The sequence below is a fragment of the Polyodon spathula genome, chromosome 20, assembly GCF_017654505.1.
Source record: "Polyodon spathula isolate WHYD16114869_AA chromosome 20, ASM1765450v1, whole genome shotgun sequence".
NCBI classification, from domain to species: domain Eukaryota; kingdom Metazoa; phylum Chordata; class Actinopteri; order Acipenseriformes; family Polyodontidae; genus Polyodon; species Polyodon spathula.
The window spans coordinates 11253053-11273384 of NC_054553.1; the positions used below are offsets into that span (position 1 = coordinate 11253053).

General features: G+C 36.2%; 1 protein-coding gene across 4 annotated transcripts in view; it reads right to left on the reverse strand.

Annotated features, from left to right (window-relative positions):
• The window catches only part of si:dkey-172j4.3 (diacylglycerol kinase eta), a 111312-nt gene extending 91183 nt beyond the window's left edge, over positions 1–20129 (reverse strand). For 2 of the 4 annotated variants that reach the window (XM_041220707.1, XM_041220705.1), the window contains exons 1-2: positions 12724–13222; positions 11513–11759 (exon numbers count right to left, since the gene is read on the reverse strand). In XM_041220707.1, coding sequence (XP_041076641.1) covers positions 11513–11698 — 186 coding nt within the window. In that variant the 5' untranslated portion in view covers positions 11699–11759; positions 12724–13222. Of the gene's footprint in view, positions 1–11512; positions 11760–12723; positions 13223–20067 lie in introns of those variants that run through there. The other 2 variants (XM_041220706.1, XM_041220709.1) reach the window with 2 other exon arrangements.
• Between the last annotated feature and the right edge of the window lie 203 nt (positions 20130–20332).

Sequence of the window (20332 nt, forward strand, 5' to 3'; positions counted from 1 at the left end):
GAAAGCAATATTTGTTTGTTTGCACATCCCTTATTATGAGTAAACAGGACCTATCGTAGTGCTGTTGTAAAATCTTGATATTTTATGGGCTATATGAAATACATCCAAATTAGCAAGTTACAGTAATGCTTGGAATTGTGCAAGCAATGATTCTTTGTGTTTTTTATAAGATTTTATTTCCGGAGTAATGGGTATGGCTGAGTTTTGTTCACTTGAATTGATTTACTACAAATTGAATTTTTGGCCACAATGTTTTAACTCCTACTCTCATTGGAAAAGTTTTTTTTTTTTTTTGGTAATCTTACGCAAGTAGAGAATTGCTTTTTATTTGCCACATAATAAAACAGCACACTGCTTATGGGGGATCAATTGGAATGTACTGACATCTCTGAACCTTTTTATTTTTTAATCAATAGCTCAGACCTACAAGGGCAGACTACCACTAATATCATTAATCTCATGCAATGTAGCGCATTACTAGCAACCCCAGCCCTGGAAAGGAATGACAGCTTTCTCAGCAGGTTATAGCCCATTGCTGCCTTCACAAAAGCAGACATTGACTGCCATGAAGCCTATGAGCTTAGCAATATTTTTTGTGCAGGGTGAGTCTCAGTGGCTTAACACTCAACAATCTCCGAGCCCCCCTCACTCTCTGCCTGGGTAGCAGGATGCTTCCACCCGGTTTGGGCGGACAATCGCAGATCGTTAATTGTGATTAATTAACCCTTTCAAAATCACTGAGAAAAAAACAGGCTAAATAATCATTTCTGGCTGTAAAATAGTCAAATAAAACACAAAAGAAGTGTTGATACAAGCATGTTTTACTGCACTGTGTATAAAATATCATACAGTACTCTGTGTAACGACCACTTTAAAATCTGCTGCCATCATTCTTGTTTTGTTTTTGACAACGCCCATGAACACTCAAGTCTTAATTGCTATGCGACAAAGACCTGGTCTGTACTCTCTGTAGTGTATTTAGAATCCCTAAGTGGGACGGTTTATATTTCTTAAACAAGTGTTGGTATTTAGATACACCACTAATTACAGCAATTGAATAGAGCCACATGTCTCGTCTCCACGGGTTATTTCAAACCACTCCCAACAGTCTCAAAGAACACATGCTCCCTAACAGCACTGGCACTTGAGGTCTCTATTTCCACTGTGTCTTTGTTTCACCTCATTGATTGTACACAGAAGGGTGAAGAAGGCTGAAAGGTTTAGAAGTGGTTTACTCTGCCATTAATGACAATTACAAAATCGATATTTTAGAAGATGGTACTGCTTTAAAGAAGATGTACTAGCCAGTGTAGAGGACAGCAATGCTTTTGCATTGTTTCTATTAATGGTATATGAATCTGTCCAAGCCTAAGAGGACCATGATCCCAGCAAAAAGACCTTGGGGTTTAAAAACTAAAAGTAATATTTAATAATACTCCATATCCTTGCCACTATTGTCCACCAGATGTAACATACTGGTATTAAAAGAAATTGCAATTACAATACTTGTCTACACAGTAAATCATTTACATTAACACAGGGCTGGTATAGGTCACAATGGTATACATACATGCTGTGGCTTATCTTCGATACAAGTTATTCTAAATCTCTTATCTTACCACTGTTGTTTGTGTTCTCCAAATGGAAATAATGTAATGGTAACCCAATGGTGACTTCTCAGTAAGATAATGCTTACAGTTTGAACAAGTATGCTTTGGTGCAGCCAGCTCTAGTGCAATGCAATATGTGGTCATACTTTTAGCACACCTCCTGGGTTGCTGTCCTCATATGTTTTGCTGAGCCAGCTCAATGAGGGACAGATTAACAGCTTGATGAAAGTTGTCCCTTTTGTCGTCCCAATTCTGCCAACAACTGCAGATGTTATAAACGTCACGACCTATTCCGCAACAAATTGTATTTATCAGCAAACTAATCTCTAAATTCACTTACTTGACAGATAACACATTTGGCCTTGTTAATGTTCCCTGAGCTATATATATATAGCTATATATATATATATATATATATATATATATATATATATATATATATATATATATAACATTGCAAGTTGCTATATCCCTTTGTAACAATTGCATGCCTTTTTGTTATTCCTGATAGGGTACACGCATACTTTGATCTGTGGTTCGATGTCAATGGGAATTTCCTGTTGCCTTGGTTTCAACATCAATTCAATTTGGGCAATGACAAGGTTAATGAAAGCAAAGCCACTCAAACATGTATTATGTCAAGTGCTGCACACACAAATGGACCAATCTGTATCACGGTGTATGTATTAGAACAATACTAACTGTGTTGCAATTACACCATACCCTGGCAAGCCAACAAGCATTTACTTTTTAAATAACAGAATATTTACACATTTGGCAACTTTATGTCATTTTTCTTAAAGACTTTCACTGACTTGATAATGTAAACTCAGATAACTAAATTTATTCTAGCCAAAACAATAATGTGTTTACAGTGGATTGAGGCTTGTCATAATGTCATAATGAAGTTTGCATGGACGTCACGTCACTCATGTGCCACATCTGTTGAAGCCCTTCTCTTGCTTCTGGCATTGAGAAAGAAGACATCCCTGAACGATTCTTTTACTCACTCCCAAAATCTTGTATATCCTCCCATAGTAACGTGTGTATTGAAAGCACCAACTTGCTTTGCTACTCTTAAAAACCATTTGAGATAAAGACTTCATATCGGCAAGTTTTAAAGACTCCTTTAATGTGCTGATGTCCATAAATGTATAATGGAAAGGGTTTTAAAAAACAGATTATTCTCTTACCAAGATGTTATTCACGTTATTTAGTCTTGTCTTTCTGTTTTTCCACACATTATGGAATCTTATTTTCAAAAAGGTTCATAGCCACAACCCTTTCTGCTGAAGACGATTTCAAATAGAATTCAGGGCCTCTTACATCAGAAATAATCTTCAGCATGGTTTGTAGCTATGAACCTTGATATTTAGCTACAGTCAATTCTCACTGATACAAACTCAAACTCATTTCCTGATTTTATACATGGTCCTGGACACATTTAGCAGTCACTAATTGTAAATTACTTCTCATAATATGAATTTACTTAACATGAATTTCCTGTTTGTAGAAATTATTTTGGAATCCCCCACAGGGAAGAAAATTTTGAATTAAAAGAATCACCCTCATTCGAACAACTGAGTGTAAAGGATATTTGGAAATGTATTAGCTTGCATCCACATTAGAGCCTCTGTTCAGTATTGTAGTGCTGTTCTGGGACTACTCATCCTATGATGCATTTCGAGTTGCCATAGACACAGTTAGAGTTGCCATAGTGCTCATGCATCAATGACATTTCCATGAAGCAGTTTAAAAAATGTGCATTATCCTTGCAGACAAAAGTGGAGGTTGAAAACGATGAATAATGCACTACAGTACAAGAAAAATAAAGCTATTGCTGCAAATTTCAACATTCCCATGAACACTTTGTCAATCATTTAGAAAAAACAACGGGATACAATAATACATGCCTGTGAAGCAAACTGTAGCTGCAAGTCGTTTGCTTTTCTGATTTGCTCAATACTCTGATGTTGAAAAAACCTTGCAGATTTCAAGTGCAGTTCAATTGTAATATATACTTTTAAAAGTTCACTTACACCTTTATTTTCAATAGACTTTATAGTACTTTTAAACGTGTAACACTTTTCATTGTTCTTTAAATGACCCTGATTGACTTTACCAATGCTAAACTAACCCCATATTGATTCCTGGTCATACATTTCTTCTCATCAATAATGCAGTTTATGGATTTATGAATTAAAAGCTCACTCTGCGGACAAAACAAAGCTGAGGCATATCTATTAGTTATGCAAATGATGTGCCATACATTTGTGAAGCCTTGTCTATATAAACCTACCATTTTCTCTTAAATACTAACGGTTTAAATCTGGCTCAGGTCACAAGTAAAATAAATGTAGTCTATGCTGTATAAAAGTTTACTACGGTATGTTTGCCGTTTTACTATGCTATACCCATGGTTATACTTAGCATTTACCACAATTTACTGTTACAGCATTTCTAAGTGTGGAAAATAGACTAAAATAAAGCAGTGCATGAAAAGAGTTATATAATGAAAAAAGCAACTCCTTCAGTAAGTGAAGGAGAGCAATCTCTTCGTTTGCATAAAAATCAGCAAGCGAACCATTTGCTTAATAATGTTTTACTAGTTCCTCTCCGTAAAGCAGGAGTGGCTCACACGGTCATAGATGTTGGAGAACTCTGCATTGAAGAGCCAAAATGGAGATGAGAAAGTAGGTGTTAATCAAGAGATGAAAGGTATACAATTTACACGGTGCAAAATGTAACCAAATTGAAACATTAGGACACCACTTAGACGCCGGCCTGAAAAAATAAATACATTATAGATCTTTAATCTCATCCCCTTTGGAACCTAATAGCAGCAACTACATTTACAATCTCGCTGGAGAGTGTAGATTTATTGTAAAATATTGTAAATGGTGAGTGGATTTAGATTTTAAAAAAACATATTTTTCAAAGCTTTTCCAATCCTGTCAGTTGCATGACTGTGTAGCTATGATAGGTCCATTCCTTTAATATTTAAACAATAGTCAATGCATTTAGTACCAAATTCCTTTCAGGCTGAACCTTTTCTATGAAACAGAGATGCAATCTACTGGCAATCGATTCAGCCAGCCAGTTTGAGCTATGTGTCTCTGGTTTTAGAAAACCGATATCTGACTGCTGACTGCTGCCCACATGAACAGGTATCTCCCAGATAACAACCAGTTCTATAAATATCAAACACCATGCTTGAGGTATGTGAAATATTACAACACACTGCATCCCTGTGTTTATTCTGAGCAAAGACTTTTTCTTTGTACTGGTCAAAAATGGTTCAAAGTTAATGTTTTTTTGGTTTTTTTTTTTGGTTTTTTTTTTTTAATACCACCAAAAAGATCTTTCCAAAAGTCCACTGTGACTCAAACATCCTAGTTACTCATTACCTCCCATTGCAGGTTGCAATGCAATATGTATCACCATACATGTGATGATCAGGGTGAGCTACTTGTATAACAACACATTTAGTCTTCATTTAAGAACCACTTGGTGAAGAACACTGAGCTAGGTTGTGCTTTTGTTCTTCTATTACGATACAATATATCATGTAAGGTAAGTATCACGATTTATTTATACACAATGAATCACTCTGCTCCTAATAAATACAGCTGATTATGGGGATGTATATCTCTGAGTAGGGCTAACAGAATGTTGTTCACAAGGCCATTGCCATGTAATTTCACAGCAGTTACTGAGTAAGAGTATGAATCACTGGGGCATCTGTACGTCATGTGATTAACTAAGGTTTAACTTAATTACATTCTATCATAATTTAGCCGTAACACAGTGAGTTACAGTCAGTCAGTGCAGGTAATCCACTGAATGGTTTTCATACCTCTTGGAAATCTTAGTTTTCTGATTTCAAGAAGACAGAAATATTCTGAAGTACATCACAGAAATGTGCTCAAAGCCGTAACATTTCATCAAGCACATAACTATCCTACAGAAAATTAGAATTTGCCAGCAAGGTTATAGCCTTGTCAAGTCCATCATTTGCTTTGAGAGAATGATTAGCATGTGATTGCTGTGTTTTACGTCACTTGTATACATGTCTGTATGTATGAATGAAGAAATGCGACGTGACATGTTCCCTGGTATTTATGTGTTACTGTTGCAGAATTGTCTTATTTTCCCTTAAATTCTTACCAGTGTTACTTTTAAAAAGCAATCTGTTACAGTTACAAGTTTTTTTAATGTAACTAAAAGTAACCATGTTATTTTTTTCACATCAAATGTAATCCATTACCACATTTCGTTACCTCTCCGAAAAAGGTAGCAATACAGTTACAAGTTAAAAATAAAATCAGATTACAGTAATGCATTACATATAATGCCTTCCTCCCCAATACAGATACTTACTAGTAGCTTCAAATTACATTTTCATATTTATTTTTTTCATTATTCCCTTTCACAATGTTTGCAATCATCTGATTGATTATTATTGTAATTACTTTTGTCATTTTTTGATAAGTCTCTTTTTATAAACTAGATTGGCCAAAAAGAAAATTATGTTAGTGTGTGCTATCTATTGATTACCAGTTCTGTATTAGCAGCAATACAAAAGAGAACAGCTGACATTTACTGAAGGTGCTTACTAACATAAAGACACAATCTAGCCAACTGTATTTAATATTCATTACAGTTTGTCATTGACTACCAACTAGAACAGAGCCGCTTGTGAACTCAAACACGTTAAACACAGACACGTCAAACTTATATTAAGAAACAAAGACACAATTAAAATATAATTTTAAAGGAAAGCTAATCAAGGTTTTTAAAAAACTATTTTCAAATGCAAAATACAAATTACCAAATGCATTGTTAAACACAGATGTAAGAAGACCCCACTTTTCACCTTTACTGTACAGGTAGTTAGTATAAGTTACTTATCCACCTGTCTCACCCACTCACCCACTCACCCACTCACCCACTCAATCACTCACCCACTCAATCACTGAAGAGCAGTTTCTCCCAACCCTGGTAGGAGGCTGTGGCAGAGCAAAGCTCTACCCTTTTTAAATTGGCAGGGATGGGGTTAATTTCCCCTACCTGCCTGGGTTTATTATGTTCAGGTGGCTGGGGTTGATTAGTTGATTAGGTTAATTAACGATCAATCAGCGCCCAGCCACCTGACATAAAAGGAGGCCTCTGCTTCTCCTTGAGGAGGAGGGAGTTGAGGAAGCAGGTTGTTGTTTGTATTTTTTGAAAGTTTGAATCCAGTGAAGGCATTGCCCAGCCTGGAAACCTTTATTTTGTAAGTTTTGCTTTTTGTTGTCTTTCTATTTGTGTTTCAATCCCTTTGTTTTGCCCTTGTGCACATTATTTTTGTGTTTATTTATAATAAAATTAGAATTTTTTGAACTGCAGTCTGTCTCTGGGCCTCTATCCACTCACCAGCCTGCCACAGTCAGTATACAGTATGTACAGCAACTGTGCTGAGTGTTCACTGCAATGGTTTGATTGCAATTGAAAATGATACTGAAGAACTGTAGGATAGATATCTGCTACAAACTTGCCCTGTAAACGAAGCTACCACAGTGAAAGAAGCAGCAGAAAAATGTACTTGTATAGCATTGTCTTTTAAATATCTACATATTCCAAACTGAAGTATGAAATATGTACAGAACCAAAACAAAAGGGGGGGGGGGGGGGCACCGTCACCAGTCAGCACTCACATATCCAACCCTATAAAATTTTGACTTCAGTGATGGTTAAACGAGTGTGACGCATATCTGATTATTTCATCTGATTTGAAGGGTATGTAGGTGAGCATGTTACCTGTCCTCTACCACCCAAACAACCCCCTGCCCTTGGCACACGCACACACTTTTCGTATGGAAAGAAAAAATATGACTTGGGTTTGGTACAGGGAAACGTATATTGTAGCTCATATTTTTATTTTCTTTGTCACCGTTGCCATTTTATTTGTTATTGTTTTGTTATGTCTGGCATATCACAAGAGATGGATCATGATGATGGTAGATTGTTCATGGAAGATTTGATTCAGCAGGATCAAGGCAGGATATTTACAGCAATCTGTCTAGAATGTCTAACTATCTGAAGAGGGTCCTCTTGTTAGTTTCATTTTTCATCCAGAGGGGTCTTTCATTGATTCTTTCATTGAAATTTGTTAGCACACGAATTGGGGGAATAACAGCATTAAAAGACAAACACTTGTCTGTTTTTTCAGGGAACACCAAAAAGATACAATGTCAGAAAATACAAAAGGACTGCTGAAAGGACTGTTTTAAAATAAGTAGGCTTCCATTTAGATGTACTGTAGTTGGTTTTGTTGGTACAGTATTATATTTTCAACAGAAGTAGTATTTTAACTTAGAACGATATGATTCTGAAAATATCACTTGCCAAAATAGATGACATGTGAACTGTAATACAGTACATACTTTTAAATCCAGTATGTACTGTACTACTAGCATTACATAAAATTCTCCATTAACGACCCAACAGCAAAATTAAATCAACTGCATAAAACGTAAAAGGCAATGCAATTTAGCAAAAGATTTAAAAAAAATAAAGTTTCCAAAATTAAAGCAGTATCCAAATTGTAGAATATAGTGCTCAATAAGGCCCTAATGTCACAGTTCACTATAACATTGTAACATAACTGTTATGAAAGGGTTAATTTTTCTTGCACGATACCCACTATTAAACTTGGCAGGCAGTATCATAGAATACAGTTGTTTACTAAGTATGAAACCAATATCGCAAAGTGTTAGGCCTTTATCATCCAGAGAGCAAAACACCACATGACCCCAATATGGCAGCCATCTTACGTCACAGGTCAAAGTGAAAGGAGTTTGAATTTGCCAGCTTGAATGGTTTATGATTTGCAAATTCATACAAGTTCCCTTCACAGGGATGCTTAGAAATGAAAGTTTGACATTCACAAACAGAGATGGACCGTTGCCTTCATATGCTCCTAGATTATGATATTCCCAACTTCTTGAGCTAACATGATGTGTTTCTATAGCAACATGTCCTACATCCTTATTTGAGAGATCTTGTTGGGTGATATGTGTCAAAACATTTATGGTGTGGTTCTCCCAGCCAATACAAGAGTACATTACTGGAAAAATCATCTATCATGTGCTTCCTGTAAAGTGTTTAACAGAAACACCAATTAATAAAAAACAAATAGTTCAGTTTCTTTCATGTTTATTTTGCTTACAAATGCGTCATCAGAGCTAGCTGAAGGGCATGCCCTTTGCCACTGTAAATCTGCATGGCAGTTCTTCAGTTTTCCTATGTTTATACTATGCATCCACTACAGCTTAACTCCAGTTGCTATCAACACACTATACTTTTCTGGGCTTTATCATGCTTACATATGCTGCACCATGCTTTCACTATGCTTTATTACTCTTTGATATGCTTTTACTGTGGGAAACTTCTGTAAGGACACTGGCTGTATACTATGGCAAGCCAAAATATCATTTATAGATAGCTCAAATTCATTTATAGATATCTCTAAATATTTTAAGATATCTTTAAATCATTTTAAGATAGCTAAAATTCAGTTAGAGATATCTCAAACTGATTTCTAGATATCTTTAGCTTTAAATGAGATACCTATAATACATTTTCAGATATCTTGAAATCATTTAAAGATATCTCAAAATATTTTTGAGATATACTGAAATCAATTTCAGATATCTCTAAATCATTTAGAGATATCTCTAAATAACTCCTGTTCATGTAGAGATATCTCTAAATCATTTTAAGATATATTGAAATAACTTCCTGTTCATTTGGAGATATCACTAAATAAATTCCTGTTAATTACAAGATATCTCTAAAGGAACAGGAACTTATTTCGAGATACTGTATTTTTAATCTATATGATTTAGAGATATCTCTAAATGAACAGGAACTTATTTCAAGATATCGTTAAATGATTTAGAGATATCTATAAATGACAGTTTGGCATACCATGCTAGCAAAACGTTATTTAAAGAAACCTATAAATCAGTTTGAGATATATTTATTTAATTTTTAGATATTTCAAAATAAAATTAAGATATCTTCAAAAGGGTTTACTTACAGATATCTCATACTCATTTAAAGATATCTGCAAATCTGCTTTATAGATATATAATTGTTTCAAGATCTTAAAATGCAATTTGAGGTACCTGTAAATAATGATCTGGCTTGCCATACTATATATGTTCAAAAACCAAGGGGACACTTGCTTTGGGGATTGCAAACAAAAGAATGCCAATAGAAGCACTGATGAGTCACAAGAATGTTGTCAACAGTCAACCAGAAATCCCATTTTGGTATAATACCTAACATGATTGTGAGATACAGCAGTTTCAATCAAAAAAAGGTGGGATTTTTTTTTTGGGGGGGGGGGGGGGTAACTCCTTACGTAGACAGTCAGCATAGAGGGGGTGCAATAATCACTTAGTGCATGACATCAAAGCCTATAGAAATACTATATAAAGATAGAGATATCTCATAATTAAGTGACTATTGGATTTCCGATTTCTTGGTGAAATAAACATTATCAGAAGGGGGCAAAATGGCTTTGAGGTATTGAATAGAATATGTGGCATAGGAGATTAAAAGAGCGAATGTGGTATTCATGTGGCAACTTGCAAAAGGTCAGCAAAAATCTAAGAGATGACAACAGTGGGGAAATACAAATGAACAACACAGTAAACATGGATTTTGTTTAATTTACATATCATTTTACATTAATAGGTTATTATGAGTGTATGGGGGGGGGGGGGGGGGGGGCTCTCAAATGCCTCTGAATAGTTTTCATTAAACATGACAAACACACATCTCCCCAGCATCAGGAACGATGGGATCTGGCACTACAAATCTTCATTAACCTTTTCAAGACAGACGAGCAAGGCTCTGAGGAGAATACTGTACTGCTGCTTTGTTCAGGAGGGGCAGCTGTCTCAAAAAAGGCAGAGCTAAAGGGATGGGGATAAACCCATTAACTCATTGGTAAGACCTGTGTATCTCTTAAATCATAATCTTAGTGATAATCCTAGTGTTAATGGTGAAATACAACAACAAAAAAAATGAGAAACTTTATTGTTCATCTGCTGGCTCTTTAATAGAGGATGTCTTAGATTGTGTGTTAGAAGGGGTCCCTAATCCACATGTTGAATATAAAAAAAATTACATTTAGTCTGCTAAAAATATTAAATACATGTCACACTCACAAAATGATCCTTTAAGATAGGCCTTACCTACAGTATCCTCTTCTGTATAACTATTTTATCACAGGACTCCCTATTGTAAAGCTATGAATACTACAGTAGTTACAACAGCAAAATACAAAATAAATAAAATGTGTTTCCTATATGATTTTCTATTACAACTACTACAAGGTTCATCGTTTTACTAAGAGCCAAATAGTCCATGATAATTATATTAGACTCATAGATGATATTGATTGGCAACCATGGGATGTAATGCAGTGTGGCTTTTTCACTGTAGCAGCAGTTTAGCTGGTTAGAGAATTACTGTTTGATATTATAGGGACCCGCAGCTGTTTACTATAATGCATATATGGCACCAGGGATGGCAATCTACAGATTGGGTGTTGAAAGAGTAATATTGAATTATTTAGCACTACCAACTACAGGAATCCCTAACGGTACAAAAACGTACCAGCACTTTATTATATTTGTACATTGTATGACCATGCAAGAGATACATCTTTTAGTATTCTACCATTACCACAATAACACTGTATATTTAAAGCAAACCAAAAGCATATTAAGTATGTTGGTCAGATACACGTTTAAATTGTGTAAGCAAAACAGGTATGCACATCACATTTAATTGTATGCAATATGCACCAAGATATTCCATAAAACAAACAACAAAGTGGTTCTTACCTTAGCCCTGATCTGTCCTGATGTCGAGACTTTCCGAATGAGTTTGTGCGAGATCTCCTGCTCCCCGTCACTGTCTGAGGATTCTTCACCGCCGTCGGGTTGGGTCAGGCGGTCAGAATCCAGTGAGGAGACCGACTCGCGCGGCTCCCTCACATACAGCACGTTGGGGTTCAGCTTCTCTGCCATCTTCGGGTATATGACAAAGGAAACAACAGGTCCGCACGGCTGACTGGCAGGTTCCAATGTTCTGTGGGTTTAGTTATGTACGGTAAGAATTAAAATCCGGTTATTCAGCCAACAATATTAACTTCCAGTTCCCTGCAGCGACTATCGTTTTCTTGTTGTCATTGTTAGGTTATTATAAACGTTTTTATTTTTAAACAACTCAAACAGGAAGCACAATTGTGTCTTTAGATTGAGTGTAACATGAAGTAACGATTTAGTGATTTATTCCTTGCTATCTCTGTACGAGTTTAATCAGATTGTAGCTCTATTAATTATGTTACTCCCTTTTATAATCGGCGCCGCGACTGCCAGTACTAATGCAAGGGGAAAGCGAACCCGCAGCATCTGATCTGTTTCAGAATAGCTGTTTGCTTCTGTGTGTCTCCCGGTTTCTGAACTGTACATTGCCCTTTGAAGTAATGTGTCTGTGTTTTAAATATAGACACCATGTCACTCGTTACACACGGGTTTTACACGGACAGTTAAGCGTTTCCGAGAACTAATAAAACAAAACAGTTGGTTTAACATGCTAGTAGGTTATTTATTTATTTATTTTGTTTATTGTATTTATTTTATTTTTTACTACCGGTATTTTTGTTTTGTTTTATTGAGCTAGACAAGCTTATATCAGCATGATGACTCCGTCAATATTCCTGTCCAGTTACCAACGTTTTGCCATTTAAAGGTTTCAAAATACAGATTTTTCCTACTTCTTTACTGCATTCGTCGGAAAACGTCTATTTACACTGATTTATTTTTTTCAACAGGCACCTTGGGCAGCAATCTGTTATGATATTGCAACTACTATACCTACACAGTAGTGTTGATAATTTCATCTATGATACAACGTGTTTTTGTTGTTTAAAAAAAAAAGTACTATTGATAATTGTTATAATACAAATCACCGTGGTGATATCTGAACTGGTTTAAATTGTAGTTTGTTCCCCTAAGCTACAACATAACACCGTTTAATTTATCAAACGTACCTTGAGGCAACAGGCTTGAGAGGGTTATGCGCTGAAGGCAAGAAGCTTCGTTCACACGTACCAGATAGAGCAGTCTGAGGTGGGAATGTGCTTTTTCATCTCGTAATAGATTTCACACATCCATTCAGAATTCCAACACTTTTACTCTAGAATTACTTTGGTTTCTGTCCCGTTTGAACCTCCTGGTTAAAACGTGCACATGCTGTTCTGTTTACCTCTGCGGGGCTGCTCCTCTCTTTGTGTTGCACTGAGCTGTCACAGTCGGTTTCGGATTATTCACCTCACAGCGGTTACATATGCAAAGCACACGGTAGGATGTGGGGAAAAGGCTGGACAAAACAATATATACAGAGAGACAGACGCATGCATGTCCTTGAGTCCACAGGGCAGTAGAATAGGGAAACAAGAGGACCAGAAAGGAAAGTTATATAAAATAATATATGGTCACAATGCATGGATAGATAACGACCTGGTCGCTTTATCCAAGCACTTTATCCTGTCGCAGTCGCGTTCAGGTTTCTTTAGCACTGAGGAACAGGTAACCTGTAGATCTCTCAAAGATATTCAAGGTTATGTTGTCTCATACAGTTTTTTTTTTTGTTTGTTTTGTTTTGAATGAAGACCGTTATTACTTTATTCCACTGAATATTGAAATTATTATAAGACTTGGATAGCTTCTGTAAAATGTTAACAGTATACAAAAAAATCATTTGGTAATGAGGATTTTTAATTTGCTTCATATGACAAACAGTCAAGCTGTTTTTACATGTTTTTGTTATACTGAAAATATTTACCACGAAAGCTGGTATTTCCAACATGTAGGTAGAGCCTACCTTAAAGGGTCAGTTACCGTTTTTTTTTTTTTTTTTTTAATCACAAATACCTAATTGGTTTGTTGTTGCAATAACAGGTTTTATTTTCACTCTGAATCAGGCAGTGTTATTGCAATTCATGTGTAACAGGTCATTTGATCACACAAGTCTTACTTTCAGTGCTGTCCAGTGCCCATCTGTCCTTTTAATTCTGATAAAGAATTTCTGCAGCGTGGCAATAAATGTTTTTTTTTTTATCAGGTAGTGATGTAAGTTGCACAAAGCCCACAACACAATTATTATTATTATTATTATTATTATTATTATTATTATTATTATTATTATTATTATTATTATTATTATTCTTGTGCTTGTTGTCGTTTGTCATTTTACTGTTGTCAGAAGGGGATACTGTAAGTCTGATATCATTTAGGTCCTACAGGACTTCGACCTACCCAGTACCCACTCCATCATATCCTGTGTCAACCTCTGCTTTTTTTTCTTAGAAAGAAGCAGTATGATAGTCAGGTAAAAAAATTCTCTAAAACATTAGGAGCATGTGTGGTTACTGTTTCCCACCTCTTTTGTGACAAAAACCCTGTCATTTTGTGAATCTAGTCTCATCAACAAAGAATAGGTCTGGAGCATGTCACAAAGACCACTACATTCTTTGCAATACGTTCAGATACAACACTTATAGTATTTGTAGAACTTAGCCATGTTGCACTTCCATTAGCTACCTAGGTCTCCAATGTGCAGTTTAAAAATAAGCACATGTTACAGCAGAAATGTATTTGCATTTTAAAACTTGATAATATCTGGTATAACTTTTTCAGGGATCTCCAATCCTGGTCCTGGAGCGCCGGTGTCCCTCCTAGTTTTTGTTCCAACTGTACCCTAAATTACTTAATTAGACCAATAAATTGGTCCAATTAATCAATTTAGTGTACAGTTAGAACAAAAACCAGGGGGGACAGCGTCCCTCAGGACCAGGATTGGAAAACCCTTCTTTAGGTTAAAGGAAGCTCTCAGTTCCTGTTCCTTACTCTTGGGTAATTTGTTTTGTACTGTCTGGGTGATTAACCTGGGCAGTGTCTTCTGAGTCAAAGCATGTTAATGGTTTAAAGCATGTCAGTCTGCAGGGGAAGCAACTGATTGGATAATGACAGAAAAGGAGGCGTTCCAAACTGAGATTTCTATCATGGTGATCGACATCATGTTTTAAAATGATTTTAAATGATGTGTTTCACTCGAAAACTACATACATTTTATAATATCCACAAATTGTGTATCATTTTTATATTAATGTTGGTGAAATTAATTGAAAAGTTTGCTCCAGTGTTTTGTTTTGTTTTTTGTAATGCAAAGTGCTGTGTTTCCTTAGTAGCAAATAAAATGATTACGACAGAGAATTATGGAGAAATGTAGACTATAACAATTTGTAGTGTAGCTCTCAAACGGCTACGTGATACTATCAAAATGTATTGAAATGCATAGGAATTTGTGGCCATGCTTTTTTCACAGTATAAATGTCCTGCAGTACTTGTATTGTAAGTTACTTCAGAAGGAAGCCCCTGGAAATAATCATTTTCAGCTTGTCAAGGTATAGTAAATACATGTTTTAAAAATCGTCTGATTTTTAGAGTTGGAAAAGTAATCAGTTATCAATATCTTTTAGTTCTGGGGTAATTTAATAACACCCATCAATAACAGCCATCAAAATCTAAAAAGAAGTAGCACATGTTGCTAGTGTTTTGTCGCTCTCTTCCTCTATTAAACCTTCTTGTCCCAGATTTGTCTGTAATGAGATTCTACGGGGATGTTTAGTAATAAGATCAATGTAATCTAATTGGCAAGCAGAAAATTCATTTAATTCAATCTCCAGTGATATGACTTTATTAAAGAACCTGGATATTATAGAATGGAGCTGTGGAGCTAGGCTATGCTCTGAAGCACTGGACAACCAAAACACATGTGCTCTATGCCCTTTGTAGTTGGACTCTCTTTGCTTTGGGTGCTTCTAAGTACATCCACACTGTAATGTAGATCAGGGTGACCTGAGTGGCTCATGCTCTCAGAATCTCATTCATGGTGACCTGGTGAAGGCCAGTGGGTGTCATGCGATCGCGCAACCTTTACACCCTGCAACTCCAGACCATATGACGGTGAGCTACCAGCCCTGAAAGAACAGGCAATTCCTGCAGGTATCCACTTCACCTCAATGGACGCCTGGTCAGTAGGGTCTGTGATTTATTCTTCCAGAGCCAGAGCAACACTTCTTATATAATATCATGTAAAGAAACACAACTTCATGCAGCCAGGATGCAAAGATGCACTCCCCTGACTGCATGACTCATCATGCATAGATTCTGTTTACTGCATGCCATCACAACATCCACCCCTTATAGTTAACGTGTGATCATTTAGCCCTCGGACCAATTGTAAAATCAAGCTATATATCACGATATAGCTCTCAAATGTGCAGTATTGACCCATGTTGTAGCCAAGTATTTTCATTTGAAAACCTAGAATTGGATATTAAAACATGATACTGTACTAAAGTAGGTTAAAGAAATCTCAGTTTGCAAGCCTTGCATACAGGGAGTCTTGCACTTCTTTGGAAACTGTCCAGCCATTCAGTGCCTTCTTTCCTGTCATTAACTAACCAGTTGACTGACATGCTTTGCAGCCAGTAACATGCTTAGACCCCACTGAGGTGAAATAATTTAGGATAGAATTAAACAGTGACAGGAATGGACAAAAGCTTAAGCTATTGCATTCTCAGCTGTTACAGTAACTGACTCTGAAAATACTGTACTTCTTTGGTTAAGAAAATATAATTTGGAACAAAAATAAAACTGAAGGCCTTAACATTCCATGTGGCCTGTCTTGTTTGAACCAAAAACATGTTGAATCGGTTCCCAGTTGATTAAGCTGTTCTCCTGTTTCCTAAATATATTACATAGGTCTTGTTACAAATTTCTGTCCATCCTTCTGTCTGTATGCATGACTTAATAAAATAAGAACATTTACAAACAAAAGGAGGCCATTTTACCCACCTATGTGCATCAAGATCTTAGTAGCTAATTGATCTCAAAACTTTGTCAAGTTGGGTCTTAAAGGCTCCAAGTGATTCTGCCTCAACAACATGACTAGATAACCCATTCCACATGGTTCTCCTTTTCTCCTTTCCTATATCCTATGCCTATTGCCACTTAATTTCCAACTGTGTCCTGGTTTTATACTGAGATTAAAGCAATGGTTTTGGTTAACTTGAAGGCAGTAGTTTGTCTGAATTTTATTCAACTGATTTTTGTTACTGTGCCCTTTTGAAGATACTACCCATGCAGATCACACCGCAGGAATAAAGGCATTCGTTCAGGGTGACTCATTTTCCTTTGAGTCCTTCTAAATCACTTTTATTACATGACCTCAATACAATACAGATGGACACCATACAAAATACAATTTAGCTTATTTACTGTCTAGCTTAATCGGGAGAAAAGGTAGTTTAATCTTAGCTAGAACTATTGACCACCCAATAGTGCTGAATTAGAAATACTAAAAGACGTAATCATTGCAACGACAAATGTTTCGACTAGAAGTCAATGTCTTCGTTTTGAGAAAACGGTTGTGAGTGAATTCATTAAGTTTCTAAATTCATTACTATTGAGTGTTTTATCTAACGTAATCTTCTAACTGAAATGAAACTCAGTTTTTACTTTACCTTGTCAACAGATTAGGATAGACAGTAACTCATTTCAAAGGTGTTTCCGGGCTCTTTCAAATCACATTGTTTTATTTACTGAAGGAAACTCAGTCCGGCTATTACAGAATGGTTGACAATTATTCTCTGAGCCAGATATCAAGCTGGGGGGTGTTTTACACATTGAAATGGGATTTTTGTACAGCACACCGTGCCCTCGATAGACTTGCTGTAACTGCATTTCGAATGGAATATTAATTTAGCACACTGTGCCCCCCTACTGGTTAAATGTAATATCAGCTCGCATTAAAGGGAAAGACAAGTCCAAGCTTTCTGCATACCCATGTGTGTACATCTCAATGACCAGCCATTGAAGCAGCGACCCAGGTTGCTACCTGGCTATTCCAAATCATGCTTTGAAATAAGCTCCAGCATGTTTTCTCATTGTCCCACCTATTCAAGTCCAAATTGATGGAGATTAAGTGCTGTAGAAACTACAGAACAAAAATATTTTCAATAGTTCAAATCATCAACATACAGTATATGGCTTTACGTATGTGATGAACCTACGTATGTTGATAAGAAAATAAAGTATTTCATTATCAAAAAAGTAAAACATAACACTGTTATGTAATAATCTCAGAACAAATAAAACAAATAGGAAAAAAAAAATACATTGTCCCTTCCAATGCGCGTCCTGTTTTCTTAAACCACTAATATTGTCACAGAGATAAAAGTGATTTCTGCCCTTGCACAGTCGGAATCACTTCCTGCTGTCACACTCTTGCCCTGCCCTTTCCCCCTTTACCCGAAAATCAATGCAGCATGTAGCCCTGCTCCTGCCTGCTCATTAATTACAGCATGGTTTTAATTTACCACGTCATCCGGGAAGACACAGCAGGTTAAAACACACACACACGCAGGAAAATCCTGCCATGACATTTAACATCAAAACAGAGCATGCAGTTACTGTGCAAGACTGTGCTTCCAAAGAAAGCGAGACAGAGAAGAAGGAGGCTGACAAAAAGAGAAATAGTTTCGTAACATTAAGTTTACAAATTGGGTTCGGGAGGATCGACAAACCCACACACATTTATCAGTTCATCTAATTGAATCATATAATTTAATGAATCCAAATTGAATAATTACCGCTAGCATCAATAACCTGTTTACTCACCCTTACTTTCACATTTGTTCTTTTGCAACCCAGCACTGGCCCCCATCTCTGACTTTAAATATCAGTATCATTCTATTTGGGTGGGGGGGTGGGGTGGGGGGTCTCTCCTGTCTCGTCCAATGGCCAAGTAGGTGTTTGGCCAAATGGTTTGTTCTGTGTTCATTTGCTTCGCATACCTCATCAATAAAGTGTCAATAAAGTGTGTTTATCTAATCATTGTGTCTTGGGGTTTTTCCTGAACTATAGCAATTTAAAAAATAGCAACATATTGGTCCCTGATTGTACTGCTACTAAACTGTTGATTTTTTTTCCCCAGCAACACTAAAAACTTTGCGATTTATACTGCCAAAAGGAAACTGCATGGGTATGATGACCATTACCTGCAATGCCATCAATATTATATAGATTACTGCATAATGCATTTGTGCAAAAGACTGTATGTGTACAACATTTAATTGTATGTGGACGAGAAGACATTTTAAATATGAAATAAACTGTCTTACACTGTACACTTGTAAGCACTTAGGTTAGCATGTATATTTGGCCTTCTGTCCATAGTTAAACGTTTAGACAAAACATGGGGTGACAAAAACATATACTTCCATCGAAGTTTAACTGGTGCACATTTAGCTTTCTCTTAAATTACACTTTTTATGACCTCTTTGGCCACTGCAAGTATAATTGTACCATGTTAAGTTTCCTATATCTCTTCTATACAGAAAGGGGAGAAAGTCAGTGTACACATGATAAATCCAAGACAGAAAGACAATGCATTCAATTCTAGGGAAGAAATGATCCGTGAACCAATGAATCGTGACACTTTCATCACATGATATATCGTATCATGATAGAGACAGGCATCACTGGTTTTGTGATGCAAGACCAAAAGTACAGCCTAGCTTATTGAAGTTCACCAAATGCTTTTTGAATGAAAAATAGGTGTGTTATATAGCTGGGATGATTACTTATTCTAGCTCAAGTCATTTTTGTCTTTCAACAAAATAGTCCATCATAAAATGATCCTATTATGCATCATACAAGTAGCCTATCAGGACCATCACATGTATCGTGATACATCTCATATTGTAACCTGCATATCGTGATACACATTTTGTCATGATATTAGCATATCAATACATCCCGATTCAATACTGTTCAAAAGCAAATCTTGATTTTAGTTCCTTACAGTGTCTGTTATTTTATCCGGGATCATTGTTTTTTGTTGGAATTTGGACCATTTGCAATCTGCTGAAACTCCAGGTAACATCCTGAATCTTAATCATTTCTCTCTGTTAAACCCTCTCCATTTTTGCTTATCCCCAAAAGTAACTATAAGTACATACATGCATGCCACCTACTGATCAATTAATAAATTCCAGGTGACAGAAATTAGCAACATATACAGTGACTTCCTCAAGCAAACTGCACCCTGTTTTGCATTTCTAATGCATTCCTTTTGCAGTCTTCTGGAATCATTTTAGAATCAAAATGAATTTTCAAGGAACCTTACTTTAACTATATGAATTGTATTGATTATTTTATTTTATTTTATTTTGTACCAGCACACATCTATATCGGATGGTCAATTCATGAAAGACGGCATTCTTTGCAGTGCTACTGGATTTAATTTCACTTAAAATCATACGTACCATTTAGATGCAAAGCTCTGTTGTCTTTGGTATGCGACTGTGAGTTTAATAATACCTCCAAGCTTCCTAGTTCATCATACTGACTGTATATGACACAATCTCCTTGTATGGGTGAGTTCCTCTTTATTACAGTCTTCCTCATTTTTTGCAAAACAGGAAATTCTGTGAAGTTTGTTTTCTTAAAGCCCAAAGGGAAAGAATATTCAGTCAGTCTTTCTCATATGAAAACCAGCTGTATTTAAGCTCCAGTGAAAGTGTCATCTAT